This window comes from Limanda limanda, chromosome 17 (assembly GCF_963576545.1).
Source record: "Limanda limanda chromosome 17, fLimLim1.1, whole genome shotgun sequence".
Classification (NCBI taxonomy): Eukaryota; Metazoa; Chordata; class Actinopteri; order Pleuronectiformes; family Pleuronectidae; genus Limanda; species Limanda limanda.
Window position 1 is genome coordinate 6549659 of NC_083652.1, and position 21392 is coordinate 6571050.

The 21392-nt window shown below is 40.9% G+C and overlaps 2 protein-coding genes across 3 annotated transcripts; both read right to left on the bottom strand.

The window, feature by feature from the left end:
• Positions 1 to 299: 299 nt before the first annotated feature.
• Positions 300 to 7300, bottom strand: zgc:195001 (uncharacterized protein LOC567531 homolog). Its single transcript, XM_061089827.1, has 5 exons — positions 7042 to 7300; positions 2380 to 2409; positions 2139 to 2201; positions 1313 to 1452; positions 300 to 704 (listed from the first exon to the last, which is right to left on the bottom strand). The coding sequence occupies exons 1-5, from the start codon at positions 7298 to 7300 to the stop codon at positions 300 to 302; spliced, it is 897 nt and encodes a 298-aa protein (XP_060945810.1).
• Positions 7301 to 14078: 6778 nt separating this feature from the next.
• emc10 (ER membrane protein complex subunit 10) lies at positions 14079 to 21103 on the bottom strand. 2 transcript variants are annotated; one of them, XM_061089472.1, is made up of 8 exons: positions 20977 to 21103; positions 20794 to 20860; positions 19610 to 19722; positions 18845 to 18958; positions 17255 to 17439; positions 16878 to 16971; positions 14921 to 15018; positions 14313 to 14383 (listed from the first exon to the last, which is right to left on the bottom strand). In XM_061089472.1, the coding sequence occupies exons 1-7, from the start codon at positions 21067 to 21069 to the stop codon at positions 14932 to 14934; spliced, it is 753 nt and encodes a 250-aa protein (XP_060945455.1). In that variant the 5' UTR covers positions 21070 to 21103; the 3' UTR covers positions 14313 to 14383; positions 14921 to 14931. The 2 variants fall into 2 exon arrangements, with proteins under 2 accessions (XP_060945453.1, XP_060945455.1); XM_061089470.1 differs by lacking the exon at positions 14921 to 15018 and having other exon boundaries at positions 14079 to 14383.
• Between the last annotated feature and the right edge of the window lie 289 nt (positions 21104 to 21392).

The window sequence follows — 21392 nt, forward strand, 5'->3', positions numbered from 1 at the left end:
TGTAAAGCCCTGTGTATATATAAACATTCACACCTTTGCCTATTATCTAACTTAAATAAAATAAGTAAATAGATAAACAATAATAAATCAAAATAAGGCACATTTGGTTATAGTTGGATTTTAAAAGCTTTCTTCATGCACCAGAGAAAGCAAACACAAGCTAGAGAGATTTCACGACGTGCTTCGGTTCGGCTCTCCGACTCGGACACTTGTTCCCCAAACAACTTGACACCTTCCTAAATTTACACCATGTGACCCCTCCCTCCCACCCCCCTCCCGCCCAAACCTGCTCTAATTTGTCACTGGTCCTTTTTCCGGATGAGGGAGAAGGAATTTGTGCCGATCCAGAAGCCGGGGAAGAGCTTTTCCTGGACGCTGGCCTTGAACTTGTGAATCAGCCGCACCTCCTTCTCGCCCTCCCCCTCCACCAGCAGGAACTTGATGATGCCGGCGGGCTGGTCGACATATACTCCCATGGTGTTGGACGGGGTGAGCTTGACGTCCACGTTCTCGCCATTGTGCCACACCTGGTAGCAGGAGCCGGACCACCCGACTCCCCAGGAGCCGGTGTTCTCCCCGAGGCCGCAGGCCCCCTCCTGGGCCTTCCGGGGCGCACTCTCGCTGACCACCCCGATCACCACCCACCCCTCGTAGTCCACCTCCCAGTACCCTCGATGGCCCAGCAGGTTCTCCTTACACAGCACCTGAGGAGAAGAAGGTCCAGCATTACACAAGACAAGCTTCAGAATTACAGTAGATCATCAAAAAAACTAATTAATATACTATTAATACTATTATACTATACTATTACTATTAATATACCATAGACTAAATAGAGGAACGACATGACAGTTCCACAAAAAGTGAAGCCAAAACTTCCTGATAGACCCCTGGTGGCTGGCTGCAGTAAGTCATAGACCTTACCTCCTCCATGTTAGCAGATGTTCCATGGTGCAAAAAATTACATGACAATGTACTGCAGTTTATTGATGTGTGAAATTTTATTTGGAAATAACTGCAGGAAACAAACCAGAATACCCAAACATATTTATAAGGAAACGTGTCGGAAAGTAACTATGTTCATTAACTCAGCTACTGTAATTAAGTACTATTTTGAGCTGGTTTACTCATATTTTTTTATTTCCTGCTACTTTGTACTTCTTCTGCTCATTAAAAACACATCAATGTTCTCGATTAAACCACTCGTCCTCAAACTGTTTTGTCACATGACCTCTGTCTCTCATTCCACACAATGACTGGGACCAGTGATGACAACACTGCAGGTGTGATTACTGGTTTAGGAGCGGCCTACCTGTGGTGAGTGGTCGTATCTCTCAGGCCTGTTGGGATACGGGCAGACTGCATCAGACGTACGAGCCACTTTGGAGCCGCCCTCTGAAATCCACAACAGTTTCTGTGCAGTTTTCTCCTCCAGTGAGGGCTGGAAAAAATCTGACAGAAGGGAGGAGGGACACATGAAATCAAGACTTGTTTAAATTTTATTTAAAGTTACCCAAGTAAGACATTTTACCCCATCCAATGTAAAAGGAAAGGCTGTGTACATTTGCAAATACAGTGCAAAAACCTATGTTAGGAATGACACAAAGATGCAGAAGCGTATAGTCAAGTGCCCAAAGTTTCCTCAGGCCTCAAATCAGCCTATAACAAAACAAAATGTTTATATTTATGTCTGTATATGACAAGGTAAATACAGTTAGTATAAATTATCCTCAAAATATCCAGTTTATTAACGTTAATTCTGATTAATTCCCCGTATATTCACGTTAATTCCCATGGAAAGTTTCCAACTTGCAACCCTAATCAAAAGTAATACCAGATCAGAAAAAATCTGTTTAAATGTGAAACGAACATTCATTGATTAATCAAATGTCGATATGTCTTATATTTTTGTATTATTGTAGTGTTAATAATTAAAAATCTACTACTATCTTAATATTCAAATTGAATTAAACTTTTTAATGACATAATAAATCATATTTTAGCACAACAAAGACTTCACTCCACTACTATCCACAAGTGGCTTGAATCAATACTGACTGGCCATCGTTTTCACAGTATGGCGGTGATGCTGGATTTTATTTTGAAATCAACATAAACAAAATAAAAGTACAAGTTACATTTCATGAAGTCAGCCCTGGTGGTGGGTTCAGGGACATTTGGCTCATATTGCAGCAGCTTCTCTGAGGGAACAGACAGGAGAGATAATCAGAGCATTAGAGGGAAAACGCATTAAACTTTATCACGTGTGGATGATCTGATTTACACGACACCAGCTATTGAATTTAATGAACTGATCTTGTTATCCTCCCGGTGATTTACGAAGACAATCCAACAGCAGTAACAAATGTTGCTCTTTACCTTCCACGGGAGCTGAACTGTTTTTTCTCCCTGGAATAGAAAGAGATGAGAGTGAATCAGTAAGTGTGAGATTGTGTGTGTAGGTGTGTGTGCTTACTTCACCACATCTGCTGCAGCCATGTGACAAATAGATATGGGATGCTTTATGGCGTCTCCCCAGAGATTCCCGTCACAATGGCTTGTGTAAAATGAAATGCACAACACTATTCAGGATGGCACTGACAAGTTAACTCTAAATCCTCTCTCATCTTTTCTCCGCAGCCTCTCCCCTTCATCAGTGCTTCTGTCAGGCTGCCGCTCGTCCAGTAAATCACCTGCTGCTCTAAACCCGCACTATGTCACGGCCCAGTATGTGTGCAATGTCCGCTAGGCACTGATTCATGAAGTTTCGGCTCAAGGTTTAGGTTTCAACGTGGGGAATCCAGAGGCCCGGGCCCTCATCTGTTAACCACACACATCATGGCCACTGACAGCAGCAGGAGTCTCAATCTAAGAATACACTTTCTGCACGAATGCTGTTACTTCAAACCGCCCCGGGCATGTTTGTCATGTCGTGGGCCAGTGTGTGCTCTCTGTTCGTTTGTTCCTCCTCCAGCTCGCGAGTCACCCTGTCTCCTGACATTCGGAGAAAACCCTGCTCTGGCCCGTCTGGTCACTTTCCTCATGTTACCGCCTCTCAGGTTTCACACAGACAAATAGGCTCGGTCCTCATCATTCTTCCTCACCTATCAGACGGTTACATCATGACATCATCTTGATTTGTGTGTCACCAAAATTAGACGGAATGGCCTCAATTTGCTTTCTAGGTCCATATAAGGGTGTTTTTGTCACTTCCTCCCAGCTCATGGCTGCGAGGTAAATGAGACTTCCTCTACATAATTTAAGACACATTTGGTTTTATATGATGTTAAGAATAACATTTTCATCCTCTCGCTGCAAATATGACATTCAATTACATTGACGCTGCACTTTAAAGCTACACGACTTCATCAAATGGAAATATTCTGGATAATTTGTCATATTGTATACTTTACTCTGTTGGTTTCTATATTGACAATTTGAGTCATTACATTTTGAAATAAAAAATATGTCTATTGAATTTACAGATGAAGAAACTGTTATTCTTCATCTTACTTTCTTGCTGAGAGAGCAACAATAACAGAACATGCTTCATTTTCAGTTCTTTATTTGAAAGTAGAACTACACAGTGATGGAGGAAGTAGTTGGATCCTTAACTTAAAGGTTGTGTGTAAGATATAGGTGAAAGGGATCTATTGACAGAAATTAAATACAAAATAATACTTGTGATGTTCTCACTAATTTGTTTAATCTAAATTATTGCTGTTTTATTTACCCCATTTAGCCCTTTTATATTTGTTTTATGAGGGAATAAGTATACCAGTATACAAATCAGCCATTTCCGTGTTTATGTGGTGGTAATCAGATTATTAATATGTATGTTAAAGGACTGAATAACCCTCTTTTCTTCAATGCGACCATTGTCGGCCTGTGGCTCTCGCAGAGCTGGCTTCAATGTGCCTGAGGTCAGCGGAATCTTGTGGTAGGCCCATCCCGGCAGAGCCTGGAGGAAACATAACCCATCCAGCCTGCATGACCCTCAGCTGGGGGGGTGACGCCAGCAGCGCGACAACCTGGGCGAGAGTTCGAACTGAGGGGTGTGGTTCAACACCTGCAAACATCACATCAGACATGATGGAGGGGATGGAGTTGCTTTCACAGAATCTTGTCGACATGCAAGTCGAGGGGAGTGGAGGAGGGTTGTGGGGTCTTTTTAAAGGTTGAACTCTAAAGCAACAATCCATTGCTCCTCTTTTAAATCCTAAAATACTGTGTGTGCTATAATTATCAACTTAAATACTCAGTGTGTGTATAGTGTGTGTGTTGTACAGGAGACTATTATGTGTAATACAATTACACAACCTAAGCAACTAAGACCAGAGAATGTGATAATTGCTGGGGAATGCCGATATAATAATTGGACTCCACTGAGGCTTAAGATTACATACCAGATCTGATGGATTGGTAGTTTGGATTTCGTCCACACTTACTTCAGCAGCATGTTCACTACAGTTTGGACACTAATGGCGACGGACGGGGGGGTGGGGTGGACAGACCCTGATCGGACGAAGGGGGGAGACCTGGCAGGACGGACGGAGAGGGAAACGGCATGATGGAGCAGAAAGACATCTATTGAAAGATCTCTTCATCCATCTTCCCCGTCGTGTCCCTATTAAAGGGACACAGCAGGTGAGCCGGCGGGGGGGCTTTCATGAAAGAAAAGCCGTGTGGATTAATGTCGGGGTGATCAAGGCATTAAGAGGAAAAGCAGAGAAGAGACTGGGAGACGTTTGGAGAAATTCAACACTGTGAATAAATTCATCTTCAAATCTGAGAGGTGTTTCTGGCATCTTCGACACCTCGGTGACCTCAGAGTGAGATATCAGGCTGTCTATAAACTGAGCTGGTGGTGGCGGGGGGGCGACTGGAAATGCAGTTTGATAGCTCCCCAGCTGCTCTGTGGAGGTTAAACCCCTGTGGATCCCTGTCCACACTCAGCGGGATCAACAGGAAAGCCCCACAGAGATAAACGGATACTCAAGAAGATTGATGTCTTGACATGGTGGTGATGGAGACATGGAGGTGACGGAGCAGGCTGCAAGACTGAAGGTGTGAGGTGTAAACATATTTAAGGGCAGAGGAGCCGTAAAAAAGAATTTGTGAATCAAGTGTAAATAATGGCTGAATGCTTGGATGAGGCTGACATTTCTCAGGAGTTTGAGCAAGAACTACTACAAAGAATGCTAAAAGAGGCCAATTTGAGAAGGAGGATTTGAGATATCTTCCCTCTCAAATCGAATCCAAGTTGGATTCTGATGTGGACCAACGACGAGCTACAAAACTTGAGTTTCATCCACCGGCACAGCGCGTGTTTCAGCGACCTTTCCAAAAGACTCATCTCTCAGAGGGACGTCGGCACCTTATCTGTCAGGATCAGTTTCAGAAGATCTGACTGAGGCAGCAGGATCAGACCGGATAGTGAGATGAGGAGCACGGACAGAGTGTGGCAGAGAGGGAGAGAGGCGGAGAGATGAGCATGGATGGCGTGAGCCCAGGCTCATCCCTCAAGGTCCCTGTCAAGTGTCAAGATTCCTTGGCTGGAAGCCCCACAGCGCCAGGGAGCACACGTGTGAGATGGAGATGCGAAGGAAATATAGGGCACACGTGAAGGACAAAGAATGTTGGGAAAAGAAAGAATTTAGGTAGTAAAGCTTTAAGTTATACAAAGACCTGCAGCATAGAATAACAAAGTGCTGCGAATAGATGCAGGCTGTATGAATGTGTGTGTGAATGGGTGAATGTAAAACTGTACTGTAAAGCGCTTTGAGTGGTCATCAAGACTAGAAAAGCGCTATATAATACACAACCATTTACCAAAACCATTTAACATTAAAAACATTAAATACATTGATCAGTCACGTTAATTAGATTCTATGCAGCCAATAAAAACGAATCACATTTATCTATTATCAATTATCTTTCGGTTGTAGTGACAGAAACTCTTGATGGTGGCAATTGGCAGAATCCAACTGCCACAAATAAAACCGGGCTGGGCTTTTACATCTAGCGTCCAGCACTTCACTCTTCATTACTCTGGCTGCTCAGGGGAGGGATTGGCAAAATGGGGGGAGGCGGGGGAGGTGGGGGAAGTTTGGAAGAGGAAAACACTGAGCGTGGATTAGAAAATATCCATAAGAGGCCCGGAGAGCCCCAATAGGCCCACATATGGTGCAACAGGTGAGGGAGGGAAGCAACGAAGGCACCAGCGCATCACGTGGCGTGAGGGGAGAGAAAAACGAGAAAGACGGAGCAGAAATGTGAGACCTGAATTCGCAGAGGGGACTTTGACATGGGGGGGGGGGGGTTCGGTAACTGATGGCACAAGTGCAGGACAAACCACAACCTCCCAGGGAGAAGCTCTTTCTAGCACTTTGCTGACATGATTAATGGGCTTGAGAGCAAAGCTGGCAGGATCCAAGGTGACGAGGGATGTCTGGCACCGCGCTGACTTTCAACGATTTTCAGCATGAGGTTCTTTAATAACATTAAATAAACAACATATGACACACGTAATAAATGGGTACTAAAACACTGTGACACGCAATAAATGAAGGTAAACCGTCTCAAGCTGTGAGTCATAGTGATACTTCTGATGCATATTCAAGCATCTCATTTGAAATTTGGATTTACAGATGCTATGTACATCTATAGAAATACATATCAGTGCAATCTATGGAAATAAATCATAATTTGAAATATGAAAACTCTTAATTTTCCTTATATTAATAAGGTTTGCAAATGCATTTCAGAGAGAAAATTGTATAAAAAAAAAAAGGAAACACAAAGATGATACAAATTCAGATCTGGTTTTAAGGCTGCACGGCAAAGAACAGAATAGAATAGAAAAATATGAATTCTAAAGATTAAACTGCAGAATCTAAATCACAGGAAAACACCACGGATTGTATGATTCATTGCTGATTTAAATACAATTTACTTGTCGTTGACCTGATGTAAAAACAGATGCTCCTAGTCATGAGTCAATGGTAAATAACAAACAGATGCTTTTGGCTCATTAGCCACATGGTGGAATGATCCCAGGTGAGGAGGCTTGCCTACCTGCTTTCTTGGGCACAGGCATGATTCCCTCGGTGCTCGCGGCGCGGATGGGCGTCAAACTTGGGATGGGTCTTGTGATTGCACTGCTTGCGAGTCTCTGGAGGGTCTCTCTTATTAACTTCCATATGAGTGGGGAGGGGGGACAGCGAGCAGGGAGGAGGGGGTGTGCAGAAGTTTTGTTTGGAAGTAGGCGGCTGCCTGCCGGGGGGGATCGTCCTGACATGTGAAACTCCTGATCCTTTCTAGGGATCACATGGATGGAGACGGACAAGCAAATACCCAGTATATCCCAAGTATGCACGCTCTTTTGCATACACATGGACTGGGGATGTGTGTGCACTACACTCCCCCTCACAACTGATAAACACATTCACATGACATGATGTAAACTAAACAATCTATGAAGTGTATGAAAAGAAAACTGCGCAGCCATGTGGGGCTAAAACGTGATGGCCATCAGAGAATGAACAACTGGTTCCACCATAGCAACGGGAACCGACAGGAGCTGCAGGCGTTTGTTTCTGTAGATGGAATAAAAGGGAAATCAGTATTCAAGGTGGAGGCCAGAAAATCAGCGGGAGGCCATAGTCAGGTTCGGATGTCATCCTCAGCGGCGCCTGTTAATGCCTTCTGGCTGAGAACTTGGGTCAAAGTCTCCTCATCTGCTGGTGCGGTCAGAGTTTGAAAATAACAGCTTGTAACCACGCGCTGGAAATGTTGCTCACATTTCATCTCAATCGACAACTTTTAATTCAGCATACGACGTGTTATTATCTAAGTGTAAAGATTTCAGTGGTGAAGTTACCTCCGACAACTTATGTTTACCTCCCTGTCCGTTTGTCTGAACAGATTCTCTACAAAAATTGGTGGGATATGGGCCAAGGAAGTACTTTCTTAATATTGTGAGATGGAGCTTTTTTTTTACATTTTCACCAATTTCCTAGGGAACAATTCTTGTTGAAAAAGAAAATCAGACGGATGACTGTGTGAAATTTGGTGCAGCTTGATTGAATTTAAGGGAACCGTTGGTTCTGTCTTGGTCATCTTCTTCTTCAGTCTAGTCTAGTTCATTCTATTTCATCATAATCTGATTCAAAGCCTGGGGGAACTACTGGATGTGTACATCTTCTCATTTCGCTAAGCGGAATCATAAAAGATAATACATTTTTGGCACAAGATGGATCTAATATCTTGTCTGAACAAGTTCTATATCGATCCATGTCCTGTGTGCACAAGATAAAAAAGGACTATCATCTTTTGGCAGCTCAGTATTATTCACTTCATTCAAAGTATTATGCATTTGTTCCGGCTGCTCTGTGACATCAAATATGGCTTACCATCAAATATGAAGCCCAACTTTAAAGTGTGATTTTGCAATATACTAAAGCTTTAACGTCTGCAAACATGATACAAAGTTATAGATGCCCAAAAGGAAGAAAGCCTTGATTAAATACACACACTTATTTTAGGACATCAGACAAGGTGCAGAATATCCCTTGCACTTGTTAAGATGCCAACAACCAGTTGAGGTCAGCAGATATTAGTGACCACCAGCGGATGTTAGGGACATATCTTCAGACGGCACCTTTAAAAATATTCTGGATTAGTACCAAAATGTATTCATACCACATCCTTCCCCCAAGTTTCATCGTTATCTGTTCTGTAGTTTTTGTATCAATTTGCTTACAAACAACCCATCAAGCAAATGACCAGTGTGGAATACATACAAAATAATTCCGTATTATAAGCGACATGCACAACAATTACCACCATTAAAATGATCTCTTTCATAGAATTGGCAAAATCATTATCTGCAAAGTAACTAGTTACTGTAGCTGACTGATTAGTGCAGTAAAATATAGAGCTTTAAATTGATTTGCCAGAATAAAATATAAACAATATTCAAATTGCAGTGTTCCCAGATGTTTAAAAGCCTGTTGCATCATAAACTAAACTATTATCATGTTTAGTTGAAAATCAATAAAGCTTTCATTTTAACAGTAAACTCCTTTGTATGAGCTGGAGCCTCTGCGTGGGGATGATTTCCTTCATAGGCTAATATTGAATGATAAAACTTAAATAGGAATTAACTTAACCCTGTCATTAGAGAGGGTCCCTGGCTGCTATTAGAGGGGGAATTTTAATGGAGTGTAACAGCGAGCTCAGTGGTGGCTTCTATACCAGATCTGCTCAGTGCGAGGTATAAACATTTTAGCACCTGCTGCTTACTGCTGTCAAACAGGGGGCGTAAGTCGTATTGTACCATGACCTCTGGGGATGTTTGTGGCCGCTATGCAAAACCTCACACACTCCACGGTCACCAGGCAATATTCCTGTTTACTTTACCACCCTGCTTAGCCGTTAAATGTCCTCTCGTGTTACTTCATTACATGTTAACATGATGGTGCTATGGTGACATGTAAATAGAGTGACATGGAGGCAGGGATACAGTACAATAAGGCTGTATGTAATCAGTGGAGGCCGGCTGAGCTGTCAGGACCTTTTCTTGTAGTTTTCTAGGCTTTCGTCTGATTGACAAGGCAGGTGCTTCCTCCCTCTGTTGTGCACGTGGATCGGCTCCAACTGTGCACGCTGCCGGGTGTTTATCCCGCCGCTCTCACACAACTGTTATTTATCATTCAATGTGGATTATTATTAATATTAAGTATTAAGATGTTCCATATCAAAACACCAACACATCAGTATAAACAGTAAAAGTAAGTAATAAAAGTATTTAATCTATCAAATCTACAAGTACTTGTTGTTTGGTTAAAATCTTAAAATTTTTTTTGTAAAGATGCACCATTTTAGTCTTGTAGCAGCTCAAGGCAACATCAGACAACTTTACATACAGTGTGGATGTTTATTTCTGTGGTTCCCAAATTAGGATCTGGGCCCCTCGGAAGGTCAAAGGGTAAATCAGAAGAGGCGATGAGAGGCTTTATGAGAGAGGGAAGAAAAAGGTTTAAATTCTGCCGCAAAATTCTCTCTAGTTTTTGTTTTTTCCAAACATTGAATAATAAATCAAACTAGACTCTGGTTTCTAGTGAGGGTTCACCAACCAAACATTTTGATAACCACTGGTTTTATTTTGATTTCCTATTTATTTTATAAGCTTATGTGTACTTTTATGAAATAAAACATTCATCTGAATTCTACTGTCGACCATAATAAATGCACTGAAGTAAAACATACAGTTTCTCTGAGTTGCAGTGAAAAACAAAGTATCACACAGACTGAAATACTCAAGTAAAAGAATCCTAAAATTGTACTTGGTTACATTTCACCTACTTCTTGGTCTTTGTCCCCATAAAACCCCAGCAGCTCATGTCGACTCTTTGGCAGGAAGCTGTGGAGGAGACGAGGCAAACGTTGTTAGTTTACAGAGTTTAGTGCATCATTAATAAACCACACATGCTTAAAACGTCCAGATTTACAGCGTGGAAACGACAGGTCAGACTCATGTGACCCCCACGGCTTCGGTGCAACATAAACCTCGTAACTGCTCCTAAATCACAATGTGTCATATTTGTGCTTGGGGGTGCCGCCTAACCCCCCCCCAACACATGCAAACATGCTGACATTGGTGGTATCCAACATCAGCGAGCGAAGAGATTTATGGGTTACTGCTGCCATGCGAGCAGCAGCCTATTTCATGTATGTAACCCCCCCTCCTTATTCTCAATCATGTTTTGCTCCGCGATATATCTCAGTTACATACGTGTTTAAAACCACGTGTTCCCTTATCTCCTGTCAAATGGAGTCTTACATAGAACAGAACCATAGTATGAGAGATATATATAGAACATTTTGGTAACTCATTTCAAATCATGCATCTATGGGTTGGTTGGAGTGTACCTACTGTAAACTGTTTACAACGATGGACGACATGACAGCTCCCGGAAAAACTGAAGCCATAACACCTCAATCGCCCCCTGATGGCTGGTTGCAGTATAGGTTGTAAACCTCGCCTCCTCCATGTTAGCAGATGGGACATGAACCAAACTAAAAAGGTCAGAGAACACATTATAAAATCTTTTCTAAAGATTGTTTCTGTCATATACTTATCACACTGATTTTGCTCAAGGGTTCATGTCTCTGATACAAACAAGTGATACGTCTTGATAGACAGCTCAGACTGATTCACGACTGGTTGTGTATTAGTCTTCGATATCACAGCTCTGCAAAACCATCACTACTATGCCGACTCCAAATGGCGCCGCCGGTGGAAGATGGAAGCATCTGTATCCCAGTTATTCTTTGCTTAATTTTGGTACAGTGGGAGGAAGTGGAGACATGTAGTCTGTGGTATGTACCGATAGAAATGATGATGAGTCCAGTTAATTTAACATTATCTGTTTGAATACAGTGATCAAACCAAGGCAATATGTTTAACATCAACAGTAAAAGGTCAAATACTGGATACGTTCTCACTGATTCATACACACTTGATAAACATTAGAAATAATCACTATTTATATGCCATACTTGATAAATAATACCAACTAGCTAGTAACCAATTCAGCTACAATAAAGTTCATGTGACAAACTTTATTTGTGCTACAAATTATGGTGAATCAATAAAACCCAAACATTTGTCATGCTTTATTACAACCGATATTTGTCATCCGTTGTAACGCGTGATTATTACGCCGCAGGTGAACTGTGTGAGGTTTGTTTGTTGGACTGAACTCACCAATAATCAAGAGCTGTTCTGCAGCTTTATTAAGAATCTGCTTCTTTCAGCTCGTTGTTTTGGGTTCCATGGTTGCACATACGAGTCGCATAGTGATCATCATAGACAGAGGGAGTCATCCTCGGGGAACCATGAATACTTTAGAAAAATTGGATAGAAACCAATCCCATAAGGATACAGGATTTTTTTTTCATTCATTTTCTTTAACATTGCGAGTTGGCGCATTTTTTGCAGAGTTTTTTAATAATAATTTATGGTTCTTGATGAAAATTCTGGATCAGATTATAAAGGGGTTTTAATGAGGGGGTCTTTTCCAGTGGCTGTATGGTAATACATTTTCATGAATATGCAGGTACTTTATTACTATTTTGCATTGCCTATCACAAAAGGAATATGCTCTATCGAGTGCTATACTAGTAATTCATTATAGTAATAATAATAAGAACATGCAGTAAGTGGTAAAAAGGGCTTCTGATTATTATTATTATTAAGTACCATATGTTTTACTGGGATTTCAGGTTTTAAATTTATTATGCATATGCTGAAAGAAACTTATGTTTGTGTGTGGACTGTTGCTGAAAACACACATGATCCCTGTCTTAAAGATCACAGCAATCATGTGTCTCAGCGTCAGCGTCCCTCAGCTTCCTGGTAGACTACATGTAGGAACAGCACGTATCCATCACAGTTCATGGTGATAGGCCTCCCGTGATTCATCAGTGTTAGAGCAAGGAAACCCTTCAAAACAAGTTAAATCGCAGCTCATCATGTTTCTCCGATGACATTACATAGAAACATGCCGACTGATCACCAGCTTCTCTCCGAGTGTAACCTCTGCCCCCACCTGCCAGAAGCAGATCCCTTTCCAAACAGATGACTTTTGTCATGCGGGTCACTCGGTTTGAAGCTCTCCTCTTTCCCTCAGCTGTTGTTACCACCTTATTCCTCATGTTATACAGAAAGATGGCATCGAGAAGCACCCGCAGAGCAGCCCAGCGGGAGCTTGTGTGACTTGCTGGCTCATTCTGAGAAAGGGCCAACTGGTGATAGTCCCAGGGCAGAGGCCACGGAAGTGCTGAAGCTCAGCGCTGAGCCTCTGAAAATAAGAGGATACTCCCCAGAGCCGGACACGCGGACTAAAAACAGCCCGACCGAGTGTCTGACATAAGAAAGAGGAGAGGCGATGTTGACACTGGGATTTTAGGACATTCTGTTTCTAGGGGCGTGTTGTTGTGAAATCGTGTGATCTACCTCCTCGGACTCGTGACTCTCAATACACAGATAGGTGGTAGGGCGATGGAGTAAAGACACAGCTCTTCACATTAGTTCTCCAAAGAAGGCCAGAGTCATAAGATCAAAGAGTAGTCAGCCTTTAGTTTGGATTGGACTGTTATGTCAAGTATTCTCTTCCCTCCAAGCATGATACAGCACGTGTACACTACATTATCTACTTACAACAACACTTAACACAACAGTATATATAAACATTTAAATGAACAATATGAGGCCTTTTGAATAGACTGGAATACATGTAGTTTATTTCAGCAGTATTTACTGAATAACTCTCACAACAGTCCTCTAGGGGGCAGCAGCAGCGACTCTGATAACTGTTCAGATGTGGTATGAGTTGCACTGCTGGGATGTAATGATGTACATTTACTTCATTACTGTACCTAAGTAAATATTTCTTGCCTTGCCAATGAGACCATGTTTTCCCCCCTGTCCAATGTTGATTGGTTTGTTTGTTTCTAAGCAAGATTACACAAAAACAATTGAACAGATTTCCAGGGAACTTGGTTGAAGACTATGTACAGATCGGGGAAGAACCAATTAAGGTTTGGCCCAAATCCAGATCAGGGGGCGGATCTAAAAATATTTTTTCTTCTTTCTCCAACACTGTGAGATGAGAGGAATTTATCAACATTTGGTTGATTCCTCTAAGATAATTCTTGAATCTTGAAAACGGGAACTGATATTAATGAGTATGAGATGCTGCAGCCCCCTCAACGCATTCACTACTGAAGCCACTGTAACTTAATTTCAATTTGGTGAGTCTATTATAGCCACTTTAAGCATTAAAGATTGTTTGAGTATGCAGGGAGTTTAATATCTTAAAAGTATCTAACCTTAACAAAATCAGACATTTGTTTTGATTATGTCCAGTTCTGCTGCCTATTAAGTAGTAAAAAGTATTTTGTCAGAATATAACACTTCCTATTATTTTCCTGGTGTTACAACTGAATCTGAGACTCAGAGTAAAACAGAAACTGTGGCTGAGAAGTTTAAAAATCTTCAGTCTGCGTGATCGAGGAATAAATATTTTATTTTCACATTAGTATTAAAAATGCAGTCGTCTGCAGGGCACATTATTTCCTCTCCTCTGTACAGGTTTCAATTCTGTTAGACATTGCCTGAAATAGCATTATGTTACAGCAATTAAAAACTGCTCAAGAGAATTAGTGAGTAAATTTTCACATAAACAAAAAAACAAACAATGTGTGCTGATCATCGGCCGCCTCCGTTGGCTGCTCCGCCCCCAGCTCCACCTCCTGATTGGTCCTGAGCGCCTGACATCATCAAGAAGAGAACAAGAGGAACGATGTACATCCACTGGAGGAGACAAGTACAAAAAAAACAAAAAAAAGAAAGGCAGTTAATACAAGAATATCTTTGTTTCCGAAATAACTAATCTGATTGAGATCGCTGACGTGCGTCTACAACAGTTCCAGTTTGGTCATCCCAGATTAGATTCAATCAAATTTCTAAACGGAAGAGAAAAAAAGGTGACGTGTAAAAGTGGGTGAGTGACTGTAGAACAAAACAAGAGAAACCTCAGGGTCAAACACCAAACACACGCTGAACAGATTCACACCCACATTTAAGATGAAGGATTTCTGTTTAGCTCAGCATAGAGGCTCCAACACACAAAGCACGTTGAGTTCAAACTTTTTATTTATCAGTCTGAAATGTATTTGGCATTGAACCTGGAAAAAAAAAAGAGTGAAGAGGGAGAAACAAGTGGGAAACGAACGAGTGATTTTCAGTTAGTTACATCGCTAAAGAGTTAGAACAAAACCTGACACATGGAGGTAAGGAGGAGTAGGAGAAGGGGGGGGACAGAGGGAACCACAAGTAAGAAAACAGTACTTCAGTGGGTATCAGCTCTGCTCTCTGTCTCCCCCTGCTGGGGGCGTTGCCGAATTGGTGACCATGAGGAAGATTGCACCTCCCAGAATCAAATACCACTGGAACACAGCACAGCACTAAGTCAACACACTGTAACTGGATGCAGCACAGGACAGAGTCAACACAGGTCACTGAACATGGCAACAGACACACAGCACAACGCAAAACAAAATGGGGAGATCCATAAAAACAGCTCAGACGAGATGAGATGTTTCTAGTAATGGAGGTTGAAGACAGAGAGAGATGGTTTATTCTAGCTAACAGAGTGTTTTTTGTGTTTCAAACGTTGAAAATTTAACTGGGCTAACTGTATTATCTTGGATTGAACCAATTCAGTTATAGGCAACAGCATCAAATGGGGAAAACTGGGGAAATGACACTACAGAGCTGAGACTCAAACCAACTCTGGGCATTTTCACAGCCGACAGGTTGGTTCTGTTAAAACTATCTCTGAGCTATGGCCGCTGTGATCCAGGCAGAATCTGGTACATTTTATCTATGGTGACAAACTTCAAGGCTGAGTGAGAATAGGTGTAATTTTACCATAAATTCAAGCTAAACTATCAGTGGATCAGGTTCCTGGTAGCTCACTTTTCACAAAGCACTCTCCTGATCGGTGATAAATGTGTGGGCAGTTTTTATACAACATGGGTGACCATAGTTGTGTTACATATATGCAGAGTTGAGGGATTTTCCCTTTTCAATCAAATAGTATTAGGCCCAATTTAGACCTGGTATTAACATCTACCCTGAGAGATCTGATAACATGTGGACACTATCAAGTTCATCTGTTCAATCCTGCGTTTAAAATGCGTCTCCTGTAACCACAATGTAATGTTGTGCACATGCACTTGTCTCGTGCGTGGTCTGAATGACAATTAAGTGAATCTTGATCCTGAGAAGCTTAAAAATATGTTTTGTTCATTGTGAAACTGTAGCGGGTCAGAGGTCGCCAGCTGAGGAGGTGGTCCTTCATATGTGGCCCAGCACCAAATTGCCGTCACAGAGAAAAGAATGTGGCCACGAGTCTCAAACTACCTCCCAATGGGATCCCGGTGATGGGATCTCAGGATACATCTGGGTGCTTTCAGACATGAACTTTGATAGTCCACTTATATTGGAATCACTCAGGAAGGATGTTAATACCGGGTCTGAACAGGGTCATACATATGATATTCAGAGATTTGTTCAGTTTGGGCACCTCTGTGTATTTTTCAACAATATAAAGTGACTCAAGGAAAAAAAATAGCAACCACATACAAATCCCACAGTAGAAAATGTTGCTTTTCTCCTGCAGTGTCTCAATTAATAACACTTTGCGAGCTCTTTATGATGATTTGGAAGGTGAACCCTTTTGAACCAGAAAAGTGCTGCATAACCTGCTGCCTGGTCCGTGCAGCACCACTGATCCAAGATGACAGACACCAGACCAGCCCAATCAGAGTCACCAGTCAGGCCATTTGATCTAATTTTTACTCCTCTTGGGTCTTTTGTAAATTCCAGTTTAAACACAAACTACATCAAAAAGGAGAAATGCATCTATTTTTTTCAATGAACTGAATGAACCAAACAACAGGTGTGGAAACATCCTCAAAACACCACTGCCTACTAAAAGCCTACTGGCGGAACAAACAGAAGATGTGCAACCAATTTGACTTTTCAGAAGATATTTATACTTTTCTGCCACAAATATCCGCAAAAGAAATACGAAAAAAAAAAAAAATCACAGTACTGATGTTCCCCCTGTGCTATATTCTGCAACATGCACAGAAAGCTGTGGTAGTGGGTCTGACTGAGAAGAGAAATTAAAAAACAGGCATTTTCAATTATTAACTCTATGTCTATGACAATTAGGAGAGTGTGTCTTCATGCAGCACCTGCTGGCCTTCTCAGCAGCTTTCAGTGTGCAAGTACTTACATATTTTGCAAAGAAAGATTTCTGCTCTTGTGGATTCTTTGATTTCTTCTCCGCTTCCAGCTCGATTCGTTCAATGAACAGATCCGTCCCCGGTCTGTAAGACAGATGGCAATTAATATTCAAACAAACCCCAAAACAAAGAGTTTATCTGAAAGGCAGGAAAGCGCAGAGAGACTTGTTCTACCTATGGGAAAATTACAAACAGCACCTCAGCCAAGACAAATACAGTGTAACTGAATCAAAGGCTGCAGTGAGAGACACAAGAGGATTTCACTGATACACAGACAGTTACAGATATGAGAGGCAGCAATGTGCCAACATAAGAAGAATAGATGAGATGAAAGGATGGAGAAAAACAGAAAGAATCTAGGACTGACCCAGATGCAATGACGGGTGCCAAGACACGGAGCGTAGTGTTGAAAACCTCAAGATCAACTTCGTCCTCAACCTCCATGCCCCGACAGGCCCCGGGTAACGTCACTATGGAGACGCCGATCAGATACCCAGAGACGTCAGTGTGGAGTGCGATGGAGTCGCTCAGATGGGACTCAACCATGGCACACTAAAGGACAGAATCAGAGGAGGAAACAACAGTTGTTACGGTAACGGTAAAAATAAATTCAAAAACAATATAACGACCGATGTATGAATTTACAAAAATTGACAATGATTCCTAAGTTAAAGCTATAGTTTCCAATACCTATAAATAAGAAGAAAACTAAAATACAACCAAATACATAAAACAGTTTTATGTAAATGCAAACACAAATGCTCATCTTTTCTGCATTTGTAAAATAAAAGTTGGTGCATATCAGCAAACATAAATGCAGATACCATTAACTCTGTGTTCGAGCCGATAAGAGGGTTGGGCTATAGTTAGTATCACCACCAATTATATCACATGTTGTATGTGATGATGTTCCATTTATTAGATCTATATAACGCTTGTTTTGAAAATCTGATTGAACTTTAAGACAGCTATTTCACACAGTGCAGTTTATTCAAATTTTTCTTTTCTGGGAGTGATATGATGCTGCACACACCCAAGTTAATATAATGCATCTCAGTCCAACGTACTTTGTAGCATTAAAACATGAAGAATAATTTTAGGTGGCTGTAGGATCACTGGAAGAAAAGCCAAAAGAAGCCCAGATAAATTGTTCGCTGTATAAACAATAACTTTATGCAAACAATCACAAAATAGCTTAAGACAAAACATTTACTACATAACATTCCTCCTTCAATATCTGCAAATCCTAGTGGCTCCACTTGTTTAACTGTCACATTTACCAAGTGGCCTTTTTTTTTTTTATAACATTGAGGATTTATTTAACCACTGAAACAAACAGTAAGATACTAAGTCAACTATTTAGTCACTAAACTAAACAAAATGTCCACTGAGAACAAATAATCCACATATTAAAGGTTCTTTGTGTAGGATTTAGTGACATCTAGTGGGGAAGTTGCATGTTGGAGCTGAATGCCCCTCACCTCACCATCTCTTTCCAAGCATGAAGGAGAACCTAATGGTAGCCGGCAGATGTCTAGTTTGTTCTGTTTATGCTACTGTAAAAAAAATATACTAGTGAAAACATAGGATTATTTTAAATTCAATTTTTGACAATAGATCCCTTTCACCTAAATCTTATTAACTGGACCATAATATCAAAAAAAGGGAGATAAGTGAACACTCACTGGACCAACAAGCAGGTTAACAGCTGTTTTTTCTGCAATGATCATGACAAGTGAGCTCAGGATCATTCATTATCAATTTAAAACCACTCAGGACACTTTCTCATTCGTCCCATCAATAGCACAAATGATCCAAGGAGCTGTCAGACAGTTCCAAAAACCCTCATCTCATCACAGTTCTCTCAGTATCCTCATACAGTCCTATTGATCAACTGTATGTAAATGCTTTTTATCCTGAAAATTATTTACTGGTAAAAAATAAGTGAAATACATACGGCTCTGACAAACGCTGTGAGATAACCGTCCAACTGTCGCTCGGTCTGTCTGTCTGTCTGCAGGAAAACACGAGGCACTCGGATTCTGTACAGACCGTCGACAGCAGCCACTTCCTGTGGAGACATCAAAGTTCAAAACAAGGGTTAGATATTATTTTTGTATGACTTCAGCGTTGAGAGTTTAGTTTTTTGCGCACACACGTGGTGTTATAAAGGTTGATAGTTTTGTAGCACAGTGCACGAAGATGTAGCACGAATCATCTCTGAAAATAAAAAGGAGTAGGGAAAGGAAAACCATTGTGCAGAGAAAATCCAGCTCCACTTACACTCTGTGTTAATTAAGATATTAAATATATTATAAAAAAGTTTCCTGTCCAAAATACAGTGACATGTATTGACAAAATATGTTTTTTTTTAGTTTATACAGAGGAAACATTACCTATTCACAGGATATCATAACAAAACATATTTAACAGGACTGAAATGTTGAAATAATATAACACCTTGAATATAAAACAGGATTGTGTCCATTCCACAGTCATGGGGTTGAAATAACTGTTACATTTGTATTTAGTTGTGACGATGATGTTGTGAACTATAAATTCATTGCACCGTCACTGCACTGCACTCGCTGGTCTGCTCGTCTACACTCTTTGCAAATGTTGTAATGAAGAAACCATTTACTTAGAAAAGTATTTGAAATATAGATAACTACACCATCTCTATTCTGATTGAAATCTAGTCAACCTGATAATCCCCGCTCACCTTCAGTTTGGCTCTGTCTTCCCCAGACAGCTGGTTCTGACTCAGGAAGGCGGTGGGCTCCTTCCCACCTTTCAACACCAGCGCTCCACGAACCTGGAACTTTGCAACATCATCTGAAACGAGGAGGACGACATTCAGTGAAAAGAGGATTTACAGTATGAATAAAGCCCAGTCACAAAGTAACTGTCATTTAAAAAAGAAAAAAGAAAAGGCAACAGGACCCTTTCATATATAAACAGAAAATAAGAACATTACCCACATGACTCAATGGGGGATCAGACCATATTATTTCCAGATTATCTACATATTAATAAGAAATCACATTGTGCTGCAGTAAAGGCAATTTAAAGTTGGATATGTCACAACCTTTCACTTTAGGACTGTGAAGAAATTCTCATTTGAACAGGAAATAAATGCATCGTATTTTAATGGCTACCATGTCTCGTGACCCACTGATTCAAAACCAATGCTGAATTGAATTATTACCCAATATACCCTTTAAAACGTATAAGAAGCACCAATACAAAAGATGTGTATCCTCTTTGTCTACAGTAGGTATGATGTCATGCATTTTTAGGGAACTGATATTTACAAGTGGGTGCAGGTTGGTGCAGATCAAAAACGAAAAAAGCAGAATCTAATGAATTTAAATGTGGTTTAATAAGGGGAATGTGGAGGAAGTCTGTGTAATACTGTGTGAGATTCTACTTTAAAACATTATATTCATTTGAAACGCTTATATTAAATGAAATGTGTATTCTATTTGTCCAGGGTAGCAATAATATCTGATCTGTTAACAGTGGGTCACATGAAATGGAATTAAAAACAGTTCTAAATGGATCCATCGATGAAAGTCTGTCGAAAATCCAACCCACTGTGGTCACTGTCGTTACATGTGATAAATGGAAATGGGTACAATTAACTAAACTAAAATATTGTTTGTCCTTCACACAGAGATTTACAGTAGACCTTAGCTGTTCTGAAAAGTGTCAAACAGGTCAATAAATGTACGTAAAAAACGTCAACAAATACCAAACTGAGGGATTCTTGAATGGACTCTGGTGTGAAGCACTCTCCATTGACTTTAGCATGGCTACGAGCACTAGCTAGCTAGCTAACCTGCATTACCACTAATACGATACACAAAACGACGGGGATTCAACAATGACAAATAAACACCTCACCGATTTCGAAGGAGTGTTCCAGAGGCACAGAGAAGCCCCCGAGCTCCGTGTCCAGAGCATCACCGACCTGGAAACAAGAAGGAACCCCACCGTTAGCCTTTAGCCGCTAATGCTAGCTACACCGCTAACAGGTGCAGTTTCCGCTTCCCAAATGCTGGCAATCTCGGATGTTTTCACACTCACCCTTCTGCCGTTATTACAACACACAAGTGTCGTGCACACAAAGAGCAAAACAGAACAAACTACTGCGATGTTAGATGGAAGTGACCGGGCCATGGTGACAGGAACTACCACCGGAAGACAGTGTCAAGTAGACTACAACAACGTCAGGAGCTCTTCCGGTGTTTTTTCACAACAAAGCCCTTCAAAGGAACATTTTCTTATTTGCCTTTTTTCTTTTCTTTTCTCAATACACATGAGTTTTTCATCCGACTAAATTTATTTTTGTCTTCAGTTCGGTTTATGATGACATTTTATCCAGTGAGATTATTCTAATCTTTGTTTTCAATTAATGTTTTCATCACCATTACATCTTTGCCTTAAGCTGAGAAATTACTTCATTATTTCAACGTCACAAAACGTTGATTGCGTCATCCTTT

Excerpts from the sequence above, each read along its gene's own strand:
- emc10 (XM_061089470.1), bottom strand. The coding sequence starts at position 21,069 with ATGGCCCGGTCACTTCCATCTAACATCGCAGTAGTTTGTTCTGTTTTG. Across the intron at positions 19,723-20,793 it reads GGAACACTCCTTCGAAATCG|ATGATGTTGCAAAGTTCCAG; the intron begins GTGAGGTGTTTA and ends TCCTCGTTTCAG. Across the intron at positions 16,972-17,254 it reads GCACCCGTCATTGCATCTGG|ACCGGGGACGGATCTGTTCA; the intron begins GTCAGTCCTAGA and ends TCTGTCTTACAG.
- zgc:195001 (XM_061089827.1), bottom strand. The coding sequence starts at position 7,300 with ATGTCAGGACGATCCCCCCCGGCAGGCAGCCGCCTACTTCCAAACAAA. Across the intron at positions 2,202-2,379 it reads CAGTTCAGCTCCCGTGGAAG|AGAAGCTGCTGCAATATGAG; the intron begins GTAAAGAGCAAC and ends CTGTTCCCTCAG. Across the intron at positions 705-1,312 it reads GATACGACCACTCACCACAG|GTGCTGTGTAAGGAGAACCT; the intron begins GTAGGCCGCTCC and ends TCTTCTCCTCAG.